General features: G+C 48.1%; 1 protein-coding gene across 2 annotated transcripts in view; it reads right to left on the reverse strand.

Moving 5' to 3' along the window:
- The window catches only part of TRIM54 (tripartite motif containing 54), a 17,294-nt gene extending 2,452 nt beyond the window's left edge, over positions 1-14,842 (reverse strand). For both annotated transcript variants that reach the window (XM_014546631.1, XM_005874961.2), the window contains exons 1-3: positions 14,316-14,842; positions 1,060-1,232; positions 354-525 (exon numbers count right to left, since the gene is read on the reverse strand). In XM_014546631.1, coding sequence (XP_014402117.1) covers positions 354-525; positions 1,060-1,232; positions 14,316-14,483 — 513 coding nt within the window. In that variant the 5' untranslated portion in view covers positions 14,484-14,842. The remainder of the gene's footprint in view (positions 1-353; positions 526-1,059; positions 1,233-14,315) is intronic.
- Positions 14,843-16,011: the final 1,169 nt, after the last annotated feature.

The raw sequence follows: 16,011 nt of genomic DNA on the forward strand, positions 1-16,011 counted from the left end.
CCCCACACTTGGAGATTTCCTTTACTTCCTATGTGCCCACAAATATAATTTTAAATTACATTTTATGTGGCATCTAGTTGTGTGATGGTGAGAGGGCCTTGGGAGTATCTAGTCCACCATACTGAAGTCTCTGCTGACATCCATTATCCTATTTTATCCAGAAATCACTCTCAGAAGTAGGCATTTTCCTCCCCAGTTTACAAGTGAGGAAAGTGAGTGCCCGAGGGGCCAAGTGACGCACCCAAGGCCATCCATAGAGCTGGGACTTTAAAACCAATTGGAGTAAGAGGCTGGCGTTAGAGACCCAGATTATGCCCTCACCCCGCATGCCTGCTCCCCCTGCCGCTTGATACCTTCTGGCGTTTGTAAATGGTGGGCAGTGGGGCCACCTCACAGTCCTTGTGGGCACCAAAGACCTTGCAGAGAGAGCAGGTGGGCACCTCACAGCTCAGGCAGTAGATGTTGATCTTCTCCTCTTCATGCTCCTCGCACATGAGGTGCTGCTCAGCCTTGGAGTGCAGTGGCCTGAGGGGAGTGGGCAGGGTGGCAGGAGGGTCAGGGGCCAGGCCGGGGAGGGGGGCGGGTGAGGACTGAGAGTGTGAGGCCCCATGAACACCTTTCCTTCAGTCTCTACCAACCATCACCACCTTTTCTGCCCCTGCAGCTGGGGCTGGGGCTGGGCAGGTGAGTGACTTCCACAGTGCTCTTCATCTGAGGAACAGAAGATGCTAAGGGGTAGAGGAGGCTTAGATCCTAGAATAGTCTCCATTCCAGAAGGCAGAGCGGTCCCACAGGGCAGGAAGTAATGGAGGGTTGGCAAGGACCCGCGAGTGGACTGCCAGCCCTTCCCAGGTGGAGAGTGAAGGCGAAGCAGTGACCAGGAATCAGAGACCACCCCAGCGGAGTGACCTGGGACAAGTCCTTCCCCTTCTCCGCTCCCCTCTCAACTCTCAACTGAAGGGGCAGGTTGATTTGGTGCCTCTCCCTTCAACCCCATGGGTTCCCAGGCTGTGCCCCAGGCCCTGCCCTCTAAAGAGACAGGAGGCCCTGACAGCTCACCGGGAAGACTCCTGCTTGTAAATGTCGATGATGTTCTCCACCAGCAGGTTTCGTTGCAGGCCGTAGACACCATGTCGGTCCAGGACAACCTCATGCCTGCAAGATGGGCAGCGGAAACGGCCTCCCGAAGACACGGTGGTGGAGCCCCGGGATTGCCACAGAGGGTTCGAGGCCTGTGGAGGCAGGAAGTGTGAGAGAACAGGCACCATGAGGCCTGAGGGAACTGGGAGGCAGGGGGAAGGTAGAGGGGGCTGGAGAGGATGGCATCAGCTCTTTTCTATGGCTGGGCCCTCCTCTGAGAGCAGCTCAGGGTGGGTGGCCATTTAGATGTTGTTTCCCACCTTTATTTTATTACCCAGCCCACCTCGGTGAGTGTCCCTGCATCCAGAGCCTCGCTTCGGCCAAGGCCTAGTCAGAATGGGATCTCCCCAGAGGGGCCCGGCTTGGAGTTGTGAGGTGACATTGACCTTGGCAGGGAGGCTCGGGCAGGAAATGGACTTTAAGTGATGCTGGCAATGTCCTCCAGCCTGGGCTCTCCTGGGCCACATCTGGGGAAGATGCCCTGCAGCTCCGGGCAGGGGCTCAAGCAGAGACAAGTGCTGGGGAATTCTGGGAAATGGCTCCAGGGACTGGGAACCAGGAGTCCTGGGCTCTTTTGCTGCCCTTGACACTGTTCTACTATGTACATTTGGACAATATGCCCCAGGCCACAGACAACTGGCTCAGAATTGAGGAGGTGATGGCCTGACCCAAGCTAGACAAATCAAACCTTCTCTCCAGGTGCTTGGAATTGAGACATAGAACCTGAGGTGGCTAGACCACGTGCGGCCCTGGAACGGAAAAGACCCGTGGTGTTGGGCTACGAGTTGACGTTGTGGCCACCCAAAATATTGTGTAAGTAGAAATAGACAGTGTGAGGGCTCAGAAACTATGAACAGAGAAGGCTGGTCTGTAGAGAAGAAAAGAGTCAATTTGTAGAGAGCAGCAGAGATGAAACCCTGGTAGAGACTGCTTGCTGTACCTCGAGATCCACCTCTTCTTAAATAACAGAGCCCCTGAGATTTTGGCAAGATAACTGGAATAAAGAACACGTGTCTGCCCAGCTGGTGTGGCTCAGTGGCTGAGCATCGACCTATGAACCAGGAGGTCTCGGTTCAGTTCCTGATCAGGGCACATGCCCGGGTTGTGGGCTCAATCCCCAATAGGGGACATGCAGCAGGCGGCCAATCAATGATTCTCTCTCTTCGTTGATGTTTTTATCTTTCCCTCTTCCTTCCTCTCTGAAATAAATTTTTAAAAAGGACATGTGTCCAAGCCTCCCTTCCAGCTGGGTGTGGCCAGTAGATAGAAATGTTTTGTGCCATTTCTAGGGAGTATGCAGGTCCCTGAATAACACTGATGAGATGTCACAGGGCCTTAACTCTTGTTCATATCCATAAGCCTATCATAAAATTGGTTTCGGTGCCTGTTATTTCATTTAAAGTTTCAGAACCTGTGCACAACGTTAAGTGAAGAGTTAGTGTATCTTTGATGGGAGAGGCCTGCCCTAGTCCCCCTTCCTCCTTCCTCTGATTGAAATGAAGATGGAATGGCTCAAGTTGAAGCAGCGTCCTGAGCCAGGAGGTAGCCACATGTTAAGAATGGCACCAAGATAAAGGAGTGTCTCTGATGAGGCCGTCCAGGACCGCCTACCCATACCTTCACTTGAGAGAAAAAACAAATTTTTACCTTCTTGAAATGATTGTTATTTTGGGTTTTCTGTCACTTACAGCAGAATCTAATCCTAACCAGTTGGAAGACCACACACTCCTAGAGAATAATAGAGACCAGTCGCCTGTGACTTGGTGCACGTCCTGCGATTGGCTTCTGTCAGATTCTCCAAATCCTCAGGCCCCTAAGGTGTGTGCAGCCGCCGCCTGTGACACCTAGAGGGCACCCAAGTCCAGAGTCCTGGTGGGTCCTCTGGCAGCAAGAGATGTCGGCCAGGTCGGAAACGTGGCCCTGTGGCCCAGCGGGCAGCCTGTCCTGGGGAGAGTGACCGGCATGTTACAAAGATCACATTTTGGGGGGATTTCTTGAGCATTATAAGAAGCTAATGGTCATAAAGTTGGAACAGATTAGTTTGAGATTATCCAAGGCTGCGTTTGTCTTTCTCAGTGGCTAGATTGTATGAATATAGTTTAGTTTAGTTTAGTTAAGTTTAGTTAAGTTTAGTTTAGTTTAGTTTAGTTTAGTTTAGTTGTGGGTTAAAGTATAAAATCACCAGGCTTTTGTTTGTTTTAATATTTAGAGTCCAAGGGAGTAAGGAGGACTCTAAGCCTGTAGGCTCCTGCAGGGATCTTACTTCACTTTTGTGGATGGAAAGGGGTTCTATGGCAAGAAACCTCACAGGGTGACCTGATCATAAATTTCTCACTGGGCAGGTCATGGGGGGTAGTCATGCCTCAGGCATATAACTGTTATAGTAAAAGGCTTATCTTTGCCTTAAACAAGCCCTGTCCATTGTTCTTGTGCATCTAGGTTAACATACCTTTCAAGCTGCAATCGAGAGAGAGAGAGAGAGAGAGAGAGCATAATCTTAACTATCCTGTAATCCAAATCCTACCTTGCCTTTTCCACCTCCATGTAATCTTCCATATGTTCCTTCCTTAATGTTATTATTATTTTAAAATACATTTTTATTGATTTCAGAGAGGAAGGGAGAGGAGAGAGACCTAGAAACATCAATGATGTGCTGCCTCCTGCATGCTCCCTACTGGGGACTGACCCAGCAACCCAGGCATGTGCCCTCGATCGGAATTGAACCCAGGACCCTCCAGCCTGCAGGCTGACATTCTATCCACTGAGCCAAACCGGCTAGGGCGCCCTCCTTAATTTTATTTTTTTTATTTTTTTTTTTTAATATATTCTATTGATTTTTCACAGAGAGGAAGGGAGAGAGATAGAGAGAGTTAGAAACATCGATCAGCTGCCTCCTGCACATCCCCCACCGGGGATGTGCCCGCACCACAGGCACATGCCCCTGACCGGAATCGAACCCGGGACCTCTCAGTCCGCAGGCCGACGCTCCATCCACCGAGCCAAACCGGTCCTGGCCCTCCTTAATTTTAAATGAAGCTGCAAAAATGTTATTCTCTGGAGTATTTGAGATCTTGCTCCCTGGCATATGTCATCAGTTTGGCTCAAATAAACTCTTATAAAAAATTCTATACAGATTTCAATGTGTCTTACGTCAACACTTTGATTAGCTGGTGGGGAGCCGATAAAGATGTTTAGTAAATGTCTGATGGTAAAAAAAAAAAAAAAAAAAGTCATATTCTAAAGCGTTGGCCCAGAGCAAAGGCAAACTCATAGGTACCCTCTCTCTGCCACCTCCCTCCCTCACTGTACCCTTCCTCTGTACTCATTATTCAACATTCAACACATGTTTTGAGGGTCTGTTAAGTATCAAGCACTGTGCTGTGGGCTTTCCAGACATTTTTGAATTTAATCCTCAAGACTTCCTTGTACAGATGGTGGAGATGAGCATGTACCCCCTAACTTAGACTACAAGAATTATAATGTAGGGGCTAACATCTATTGAACACTTCCTTTATGCCAGGCTTTGCTCTAAGTCCTTTTATTTGTATTAACTCATTTAATCCTCATGTCAACCCTATGAAGTAGGTTCCACTCTTAGCCCCATTTTAAAGATAGGAAATTGTAGCCCAGACAAGTTAAATAAATTGCACATGGCCATCGGCTAATAGGTGGCAGAGCCAATATTTGAACTCAGGGCACTCTGGCTCCAGAGTCCATCCTAGTAATCAATATACCACACTTTTAGTTCCAACATTGGTCTCTATGAGTTTCAGGTAAAACAGATTTTAGTAAAGGTCATGGAGGCCAAACACCAACCTTTCACCAACGACAGAAACAACAGCCTAAAATTCAGCTGCAGCTTGAAGTTATCTGAGCAGAGATAAACAAATGATGACCCGTCAGATCAAAACCTCCGTGCTGTGGAACATGGTAAAGGCCCAGCTTGCAACCAGAACGACCTGCTTGTCTGTGAAAAGGAGAGGCAATACCTCCAATCTCAGGGAGACCTCCTTCCATGGATCTACGCATGCCCCCAGGGAGAATAATTCATCAGGTTCGGTGTGAGAAATGTTCTGACGCAGCATAACTGCATCGAGACACTCAACTGTCTACTAATCCCAGTTATGCCCCTCTATTCACCAGAGAAGCCAAGGACTCAACAGAGATTGCAAACCAATGATAACGCCCAGCTAGCCAGTTTGCCGTTCAGAGAACCGTGGAAGAAAGCCAAGGCAAATGGAAGGTTAAGTATAGAATTCACTTTCAGCATCAGATAAAACTACCCCTATTCAAAGAGGAGTGATAAGCCGAAGGGATCTAACAGGAGATGCAAGCCAAGATAGTACAAAAAGAACAGGAAAAAGAAAGCATGACAAGCAAAGGACAGACGAAGAATACACTTTGGAAGAAGAATTGCTCCAAGAAATAGGACAATTTCAACATAACATTTTGAAGGAAATAAAGAAAACAGTCCCTTTGATTAAAGAAGAGATATAAGTGATCAGAGTTGGAGAAGAACAGTAAGCTGGCAGAATTAAGGAAATAAATCGAGTAAAATATATAGCAACATAGTAACAAAATGCACATTTGACACAGAAGGAACTAGAATCTATGATACTGATCCAAGTTACATAGATTGTGTAACATAACAGAGATAGAGTAATCAGGACTACATGGTACAATACAGATCAACCTGGAAGACATTTTATGCTAAATGAAATGTCTGGCACCAAAGGACAAATATTGTACGATCCCTCTTCTATGAGGTACCTGGAATAGTCAGATGCATAAAGATAAAAAGCAGAATGGTGCTTGCCAGAGGCTGGGGGAAGGGGAATGGAGAGATATTGTTTAATGGGAACAGAGTTTCAGTTTGGGAAAGTGAAAACGTTCTGGAGATGGATAGTGGTGATGTTTGTGAACAATGTGAATATTCCTTTATTTTTTTAATGCTCACCTGAGGATATTTTTCCATTGATTTTTAGAGAGAGTGGAAGGGAGGGGGAGAGACAGAGAGAGAAAAACATCGATATGAGAGAGACACATCGATTGGTTGCCTTCCACATGTCCCCTGATGGTGTGTGTGTGTGTGTGTGTGTGTGTGTGTGTGTGTGTGGCGGGGGGTGGGGGGCGGTGGGGTGGTGGGAGGGAACCCACAACCCCAACCCAGGTACATGCCCTGGACCAGGAATCAAACCTGAGACCTTTCCATGTACATTCGGTGCTCTAACCACTGAACACACTGGCCAGGGCCCTTCTTTAATTTTTTTTTTTAACTTTATAATTTCCAAATTTTGTACAAGCACTTCAGGTTTTGGAGAAAAACTACGCTTTACTTTTTAAAAATGCAATGATCAGGGCTGATGTGAGAGAAAAGGGGGCGCTAAAGTGCCATAAGAACCAACAAGAGAAAACGCTACTTAGTAAAGAACTGTTAGTTCAGGGCGGGATGTCTAAGAAGACACCATTTGAAGGCTGGTAGACAGGTAACAGGAGATGGTGGTTAGGAAAGAGTTTCAGGAGACCAGAGAGCCTATGGGAGGTTAGTTACAAACAGGGACGGGAGAGGGGCTACAGCTCAACTCGGCGGGGAAGCAAGTGCCACAGTCAGTGTGAGTCCCTGCCTGCCCTGAGAGGGTGGCAGCAATCAAGGAAGACTGGGGGGGGAGGGGGTGGAATCAGTAGGACGGGCCCATCCCTTGGGTGTGGGTGGGCTGTGGGGAGAGGAGGGAGTCACAGACAGTTCTGGCATTCCAAGCCTGGATGCTTGGGTACTTAACCTGGGACAACGGCCCCCAAAAGACCCATGGCTGGAACTCAAGTGGTCAGCGAATCAGATGGAAAAATAAAATTGCATCTATTTCCACTGACCTCTAGCAGAACCTGGGTACTTTCCTCAATTATGAAGGCAGGCGGCAAACCCCAGCAGCTGTAGTAGTATTTTAGCAACAGAAACCATAGGTATTGTCATATCACATTACAGATGTTGATCAAGTCTCCAAAAATAATTTACGCTCATCACTACTTCCAAACTAAGTAGTTATTAGGCTCACTGCTCCATCTCATTATTTAATGTGTTAATCAAAAAACACACGTATAAAACATGTTCTAGTTATTTTGGTATTTATTCCAGTGTTTTTTAAGCTTTTTTTTTCATTACTGTCCCTTCCAGGAGCCTTTGTAGACAATCCCCCCCCCGCCCCCCTCCGTCACTAACTCCTCCCTTTACATTTTAATACCACAAATCTGAAAAACTCAAACATTTATAGAAGCAAAGAGTAGAAAGGTTGTTGCCAGGAGGTGAGGGTGGAGAAACGAGAAGATGTTGGTCAAAAGGTAATCATTTCAGTTATAAGGTGAATACGTTCTGGAGATCTGATGTACAGAATGGTGACTACAGCTAATACTGTATTGTATACTTGGCATTTGCTGAGAACACACACACACACACCGTACCTATGTGAGGTGATGGGTAGGTTAACTAGCTTGATTGTGGTAATCATTTCACAATGTATACATATATCAAATTATCACAGGGCACACCTTAAATAGATATACTTTTTGTCCATTTGTACCTTGCTAAAGCTGGGGGGGAGATCTATGAAAGCAAAAATAAATAAATAAAAATTTAAAAATAAGATCACAATAAAAAAAATTTCAATACCACAGAGGTACTTGGAGCAACATCGCCCCCATTGAGAATGTGTGAGAATGCATGCTGAGTTCTAACAATTGGTTTTCTTTATAATCATATGTATTATATTTTATGCATTTAAAAGACGCTGTTACTTTTTCCAAACCACACACACCTTGTCTTTAAAAAGGGTCCCTAACAAAAAAAATTAACAACAACAACAAAAAGCGTCTCTAGGCTTCACAAACTGACCAAGGAGTCCCTGGTACTAAAAGAGATTACTGCTCTGGCCGGTTTGGCTCAATGGATAGAGCGTCGGCCTGCGGACTGAAGAGTCCCAGGTTCGATTCTGATCAAGGGCATGTACCTTAGTTGCGGGCACATCCCCAGTGGGGGGTGTGCAGGAGGCAGCTGGTCGATGTTTCTCTCTAATCGATGTTTCTAACTCTCTATCCCTCTCCCTTCCTCTTTGTAAAGAAATAAATGGAATATATTTTTAAAAAAATAAAAATTAAAAAAAAATAAAAGAGATTACTTCCTGCCCTAAGAGTAAGTCCTTGGATGGCCTCATCACAAATAGGAATTTTGTACCGTGAGGTTTACATGGCGACCTCCTTAATACATTTCCATAGCTGGTCATCTCACATTGGGCTAAAGAGCTGTCAGCTAATATCCAGTTAGCAAAATCCTACTTTTTGCTTCTGTTTATCTTTCTATTTCAAGATTAAGAAATAATTGATGGGTTCTGTTGTACACATAAATGTCTTTGTTCTTTCCTTTCATCATACATTGTAAGATAGTGTAAACAAGAGAGCCAGCGCCAAAGGAAAATTTCATGTGCCAATGATGTGATGTATAAAGGAAATTCTATCTCTCCAGGAAGCAGAACACCTAGATTTATGTCCCTACGCTGTTCCTTTGTTTGTGTGACTGTAACCTATTTCCTGTGTTCTCCCCATAAAATGGCAATAACACCCATTCTACCTAACTCACAATCACGCATGTGATTATAAAGCACTGCTCTAGACCTTAGCAATATATGACCACACAGAACCACAGGGCATGAAATAAATGTTCTTCCTTCACCGTGAATAAATGGAATGGAATGGAATAAAACAAATGAATGGAATGTAACCCTAGGCTATATTCAAGGCTTCTATGTAGCATGCGTGCCATGAGTTGTCATTCTTTTATGGTGCCTTCTATTTCCTTGACAACATTTCATAGCATCAAATAGAAATGTTCCGTCTAGAACAGCAGTTCTCAACCTGTGGGTCGCGACCCCTTTGGCGGTCGAACGACCCTTTCACAGGGGTCGCCTAAGACCATCCTGCATATCAGATATTTACATGACGATTCATAACAGTAGCAACATTACAGTTATGAAGTAGCAACGAAAATAATGTTATGGTTGGGTCACCACATGAGGAACTGTGTTTAAAGGGCCAGAAGGTTGAGAACCACTGGTCTAGAAAGATGCTTTGTGAATGCAGTCACTCTAGCAAGTCTATGCTTATGTCAGAATGTTCTCCTTCCTCCCAGCTACCCAGAGTGATGCTGATTTGGGATACTGGCCCACCATGCGAGGTGGGAGGTGTTGGAGCCATTCTCCCCCAGTGACTAATAGTGGGCCAGGCCGGTCCTCTGAGCCCGCCCTGGAGTACACGGAAGAAACCAGGCATTTGGAGACAAATCGAAGAGCCTGAGAAGAACCCAGGTGCTGACAAACGCTAAGTTGTGGGTGGGAGAGGATTCGGAGCGGAGGGCTGGCTCTGTCTGACGGAGCCTAGCAAAGAGCCCAGCACAGGGTTCTGCGAAGGGAGCCTGGCTGAACGGAAGGGGGCCAAGCAGAAGAGGGCCTCAAGGTAAGACACTAGCAATGGAATGGGAAGGTCTTAAAAATGAAACCCGTAATAATTCTTGAACGTGTAAAATCAAATTGTCAGATTTACAAGGATGTTAAAGATCAGTTTAATCATCCTTCTAATCTCTTTCATGTGTGTGTGTAAGAGGCTTGAAGAGGTGAAAGAGCCTGATGTACCTCACTTGGCAAGTTAAGGAAGGAACTGGTTTGAGGAGATCCCAGGATGCTACGTTCCAGTCTAGGTTTTTGTTTCCCTAAATCAAGTTTCTTTCCTAAAGGCAGTAAGATCTTTACCCTGCTTCAAGGTCACTGCAACTCACAAAATGTCAACAAATCGATTTCTCACAGAGGAGAGGGGCCCAGGGCTGGGCTGGAGCCCTCAGTAGCAGGTGGAAGCAGGCTGGCTGTGTAGGGTTTCACTGCAGGCCTGTTCCTGATAACAAGTCTTAACAATTAACCCATAAAGAACTGGAATTCGGGGAGGAGTGACAAAACACAGAGGTCATCTCTTTCCCTGACCGCCCTGTATGAGAGAAGGAGGCTCCTGTCTTGATATTCCCATCGCGGTACATTTCTCCCTAGATGGCCATCCTCCAAAAAGCTGTTCCTGAACCATCTTCTCACAAGGCCTTCTGGTTGTCTGTTCGATTACAACAGGTTGCAGCTCATAAACAAGTGCCCACAGCGAAGACGGGGGCAGGAATAAAAATAAACGGAAGGCTTGCTTTAAACTAGTTCAGGAGCAAACCGAGTTTACAAATCAGAAACACATGGGAAGATGTTTGTGTCAAACGCCCACACCAACAGCTTTCTTCTAGTCAAAATGCTTGGTAGCTGAGTGGGTACAGGGTGGGGAGAGAGGAAGGGAGAAATTAAAGGGGGCTAATAGGGTGTTTGGGTGTTTCATGATGTTTAAACTGAGAGAGAGAGAGAGAGAGAGAGAGAGAGAGAGGGAGAGAGAGAGATTGAGATTACAGCTCTAATGAAAACTAGTTAAACCATGATGAAACTATTTAAAAATATGGGTCAAGAGCTTGAAAGTAATATGCAAACATGAAAATAATGGTGTTGGGGAGGTAGGATTATGGGTGATTTCCTCCCAAACCCTCAATACTATCGCACATTTTCAATGAAACTTTTAACTTTTCAAATATGTTTTTCTGGCTTTAGTTTTACCTGCTGTTATAAAATCACAATTCTCTAAAATTCCTGTTTGTTGTCCATCACAGCAGTTTTTAGAACAGCAAAACACTGAACACTGTCTAAATGTTTTAGAGGACTGATTAAATACAGGGTGTCCCCAAAAATGTATATACACTTTGAATAATTATTAATTTCAATGGGTTAAATCTGATGCTTCTTTCACTAGAAGCATCAATTGGGCTATCAGCTGTTAAGTGAATATACATTTTATATATTTTTTAAATTGATTTCAGAGAGAAAGGGAGAGATAGAAACATCAATGATGAGAAGGAATCATTTATTGACTAACTCCTGCATGCCCCCTACTGGGGATTGAGCTCGAAACCCGGGCATGTGCCCCTGACCAGAATCAAACCCTGGACTCTTCAGTCCACAGGCTGATGCTCTATTCACTGAGCCAAACCTGCTAGGGCTGAATATACATTTTTTGAGGACACCTTGTAGACTGTGGTCCAGTCATAACAATGGAACATCATACAGCCATTTGAAAAGGAGCGGGGGCCCTAACCGGTTTGGCTCAGTGGATAGAGCGTTGGCCTGCAAACTGAAGGGTCCCAGGTTCGATTCCAGTCAAGGGCATGTACCTTGGTTGCGGGCACATCCCTAGTGGGGAGTGTGCAGGAGGCAGCTGGTTGATGTTTCTCTCTCATCGATGTTTCTAACTCTCTATCCCTCTCCCTTCCTCTCTGTAAAAAAAAAAAAAAAGAAAGAAAGAAAAGGAGGGGGGGAAGGAAAACATGAATCTGAATGTGTGGATATGGAACAACTGCCAGAAAAAGTGCACAAAGGCAGGTGTAGGACAATGAGTCTAGTTTAAATATATGTGTACTAGAGGCCCGGTGCATGAAATTTGTGCACGGGTGGGGTCCCTCCGCCTGGCCGGCGATTGGTGCTGATCAGGGCCATCTCGCCCAATTCTGATTGGGGCTGATTGGGGCTGGTGGCTGGGGAGGGACCATGGGAGGGCTCTGCAGGAGGGCTCCAGGGTGTGTCTGGCCTGCCTTGCCCAGTTCCAATCAGCCGGACCCCAGCAGCAAGCTAACCTACTGGTTGGAGCATCTGCCCCCTGGTGGTCAGTGAACATCATAGCGACCAGTTGGTCAACAGCTTGGTCGGACACTTGCATATTAGGATTTTATATATAGAGATACACACACACACACACACACACACACACACACGCACAGTTGGCCTATCCATGGAAATTTTCTGGAAGACCATCAAGAACGCTGGTAATGGCTACCTCCACCTGGAGTAGGGAGCACTAAGGTGGAGATTCACTTTTCATGATGTAAACTCCCATACTGTTTAAAAAATGTGTGAGTGTGTGTGTGTGTGTAATATAATATACTTGTATCACTTTTATAAGTTCTATTAACTTTCTAGGCAATGTTCTAAGGGTATTTTTCCTAAGTGGCTTGAAGCTAGAGAAATCAGAAGTCCTATTCTTGTCCCTATACTTAGAAAACAGACAATCTGATTATGCCTAGAGTTGTCAAAATGTGGAGGCAATGTGTGAAGAAACTAAATATGCTCATCTTTCAGAGGGAGATCTACTGAGAAGAACATGCATAAGTGCAGCCGAAGAACTGGGTCAGCCTCCCACCAGGCCGGCCCAAATAAAGCAGCGAGAAACAAGCTGTTCAGCCTCCTCTGCTTGGAGGCCCAGGGGGCTCTGCACTTGAAAAGATCCACAGAACCACCCGAAGCCCTAAGTACCACATCATCCCCCAAGTACCCTGCACCGGGTTGGGCCCAAAGCGTCCCCAGGAGTCTCGGGGCCCAGGCCAGTGCTCCAGAGCCTCAAGGAATCAAAGCAGGTAAGCCCGGATGCAGAGGACTGCCTCGAACAGGGAGGCCACGCAAACATCTCCTGGCCTCCTGTGCCTGCGTCCCTCTGCCTGAGGATACTACGTGCATCGCTGTAATAGTCGTACCACTTTTTACAGACAACATTAGCTTCACTTTCCAAACTCCCATTTGCTTTCCCATATTTCAGGCTCTCATGAAAGGATGTTTCCTTCTAAATTCATGAGAAGGGAAGGCAAAATCTTCTGGGCATTCCGTCCTAGACATCTCAATCTGAAAGATGTTCAGAGACTTCCCCAGACCAAGGGAAAGACCTAGGTGGGCAAGGCAGAGCCTCTCGTATGTGACTTGGCGCCTGAGGTAGGGAGGCCTAACCGTCAGTCTAGGCCCCCCGAGAGGGAACATCACTGGCTCTGAGATCCTCTGGAGCCAATAGACTCATAGAGGGAGAGGAGATGGGCATGGGGCTCGATGGGAAGATGGCAGGAAAGGCTATGGGGCTGGGCATCAGTGAAGGTGGCAGACAACTGACAAAGGGTGGGTCCCAGGCCCCAGCTGAGGACGGCCTGGCTTAGGGAGCCCGTTACTTCCCCCCCAAACATGCTGCCCCGAAGAGCTTCAAAGGGAAGCATTTTCTTGGTTAAGTTCAAAATCACTGTTCAACACACTTCCTCATAATTTCTGGTACCGATGAAGAATGTGTGTTCATGAGGTCCCTTATCACTGCCATGCATACTAAGCAGGCCAGCTCTGTCTATTCAGAGTTTTCACTTCATTAGCAAGAGGGGTGTGTGTGTGTGTGTGTGTGTCCCCTTCCCCTCACTCTTCCTGAACTTTGCCCCATTTTGTAGATGACCGAACCTATACCAGTGACACAGGGCAAGGAAGAAAGCCCATTTATAAACCATCCTGGTATATGCTGCTCTTCTTTTTGAACCGGCAGCTAAAATGATATCTGTGGATCTGATTAGGTCTGCTTTGCCCCGTGACCACACATAAACCCAAACTGGTTGCATTTCTGGGAAGTAAAGTTTGTTCTCCGCCTTCTCTTAAGGCACCTCAGTCCTTTGTGACCAGCAGGCTCCTTGATGACTAGTCAGGAGTAGGGCCCAGGCCTGACTCTATCAAGTGGGGAGAATTCCCAGTCCCCTGCCCACTGTCTAATTCTGCCTCCCACACATGGATGCGCTGAGCTCTGCGGTAGTTTCCCTGTCATCATGGCCTTTCTCACGGGGTTTATTTTGTAATATTTCATGATCTCAATGCTGTTTTCTCCAGGTTGTCCATAATGTTCTCGAAATCTGAAACTCCAAACTGGAATGCAGAGTCCAGTACAGACTCGGGCAGCCTGGGGCAGGACCACCTCCCTCCTACTTCCTGCGGGGTCCTCTTTCCTCTGTAGATACCACCGTCCCAGCTGCTGTCCGAGCACAGGCTGACCTCGCAGCCTGCAGAGCAGCTGCTGACTCATGCTTACTCTGGGGTCTCCTAGAACCCCGGCTCTTCTTCAGCCCTTCAGCCAGGACAGCCCCACCCGTCCGGTCCCATGGAGAACTTTGCCCATCACCTGCGGGGAAGTTGGGGGTGGGGGGGACTCAGCTCTGATGAGAAGTCTCCCACTAGTCCGCCCTTCACCTGGCCCCGCCCCCGCCCGCCCGGGCCCACCTGGAAGACGTCATTGGCGCACTTGCGGCACAGGTTGTGCTGGCAGGGCAGGATCACCACCGGCTTGGAGAACATCTCCAGGCAGATGGGGCAGATGAGCTGCTTCTCCAGGCTGTCCATGCTGTGTGCATCCCCTAGCAGCGGCTTGAAACCCACTGCGAAGTTCATCCCCTCAGTGATGGTGCCGCCCTCGGCCTTGGCCCGGACCTGGCCTTGCCTCGCTGCCTCTGGACCCCTCCTCCCTCCCTCAGTCTGCCGATTCTTCTGCTCCCTCCGAGGCTCCCTCCGGAACTAGCGCTGCTCTCTCCCCGGTCCCTTCCTCTGACAATATGCCGCGTCCTTAGCTGTTTTCAGACCCGTCTCCTCTCTCTCCTCTTTGCTCTGTGCCGCAGCCACGCACAGGCAGCTTTCTCCAGCCCTCACTCCCTGAGCAATTGCCCCTGGAAATTTCTCCTTTTCTTCCCCAAACGACTCCTGTTCACTCTACAGGCAGCACTGTGTGTCCCTCACTCCCCAGAGAGCAGATTAACTTTAAGGTGGGGGTGGGGAGCAAGGGGCCTCTGTGTGACATTCCAGCTCCCAATTTAGCTCCTGTAAGGCGAGCCACAGCTGTCACCGAACGAACGAGTGACCCTGACTCACTCAGGAATGGGTGACTCTTGGGCAAGAGCAGGGGTGAGCGTCACCGCTTATGGGGAGAGGTGGGCCGGCAAAGGTACCGCGCGCACTTGCTCTCACTCAGAAGCCCCCGGGAGCCCCTGGGCCCCGCTCAGCTCTGGCTTGGGCCCTGCTTCCAGGGCAGTGCCGGGCAGTCGGCCTGCTGGAGAGGGACCACCCATGGCTCAGGGAGGGAGGGCTGATCTTGGTAGACCGACTGACAGCCGGTGAGAATGCCTGTCTCCCCGGCTTAGCCAGCAACCCTGGCCTGCTTCCTCTGAGCCCCACGATTCAGAACAGCAGCACCTGAGACCAGAGAGGCTCTGGTCCAACACTTCTGGTCCACTTTGTAATCCTTGCCCGAGGATATTTTTCCCCCCATTGATTTTTAGAGAGAGTGGAAGGGAAGGGGAGAGACACAGAGAGAGAAACATTGATGTGAGAGAGACCCATCGATTGGTTGCCTCGAGCACACGCCCTGACCGGGGCCAGGGATTGAGCCTGCAACTGAGGTACGTGCGCCTGACCGGAATCAGACCCGGGATCCTTCAGACCATGGGCCGATGCGCTAACCACTGAGTGAGTCGGCCAGGGCTGGTCCACTTTTGTTCTTGCCCCAGACTTTCTTACATCGCCCTAGGAAAAGCTCTGGAGGCTAGAGCTGGCAGTGGTGCCAGGGCCTAGAACAACCTCATGAGCTTGCCCCCGAGAAAGGATGGTGTTCTGACCCATGAACACATCACTGGAGCCACTCCAAGGACTTGATATTTGTTGGGAAATTGAGAGAAGCTGAGCTGGGCAGAAAGGACCCGAGTGCCAGGGACCTATTTTGAGCACCAGGGGAATCGGCCTCCAGGGAAACTTTAGAGCTGACAAAGTCATGGTCACACGGCCCCGGGAGGCCTCGGCCCCAGCTCCACAGAGTCCTGGGCGCCCCTCTCCAGGGCGACGGCTCTCAGCCGTGAGCACCGGTCTCCACAGGCCTCTCTCTCCACCCTAGGCACAGCTGGTCTTTTTGGGCCCCACATATGCACTGGAA

The sequence above is a fragment of the Myotis brandtii genome, unplaced genomic scaffold, assembly GCF_000412655.1.
Source record: "Myotis brandtii unplaced genomic scaffold, ASM41265v1 scaffold454, whole genome shotgun sequence".
NCBI lineage: Eukaryota > Metazoa > Chordata > Mammalia > Chiroptera > Vespertilionidae > Myotis > Myotis brandtii.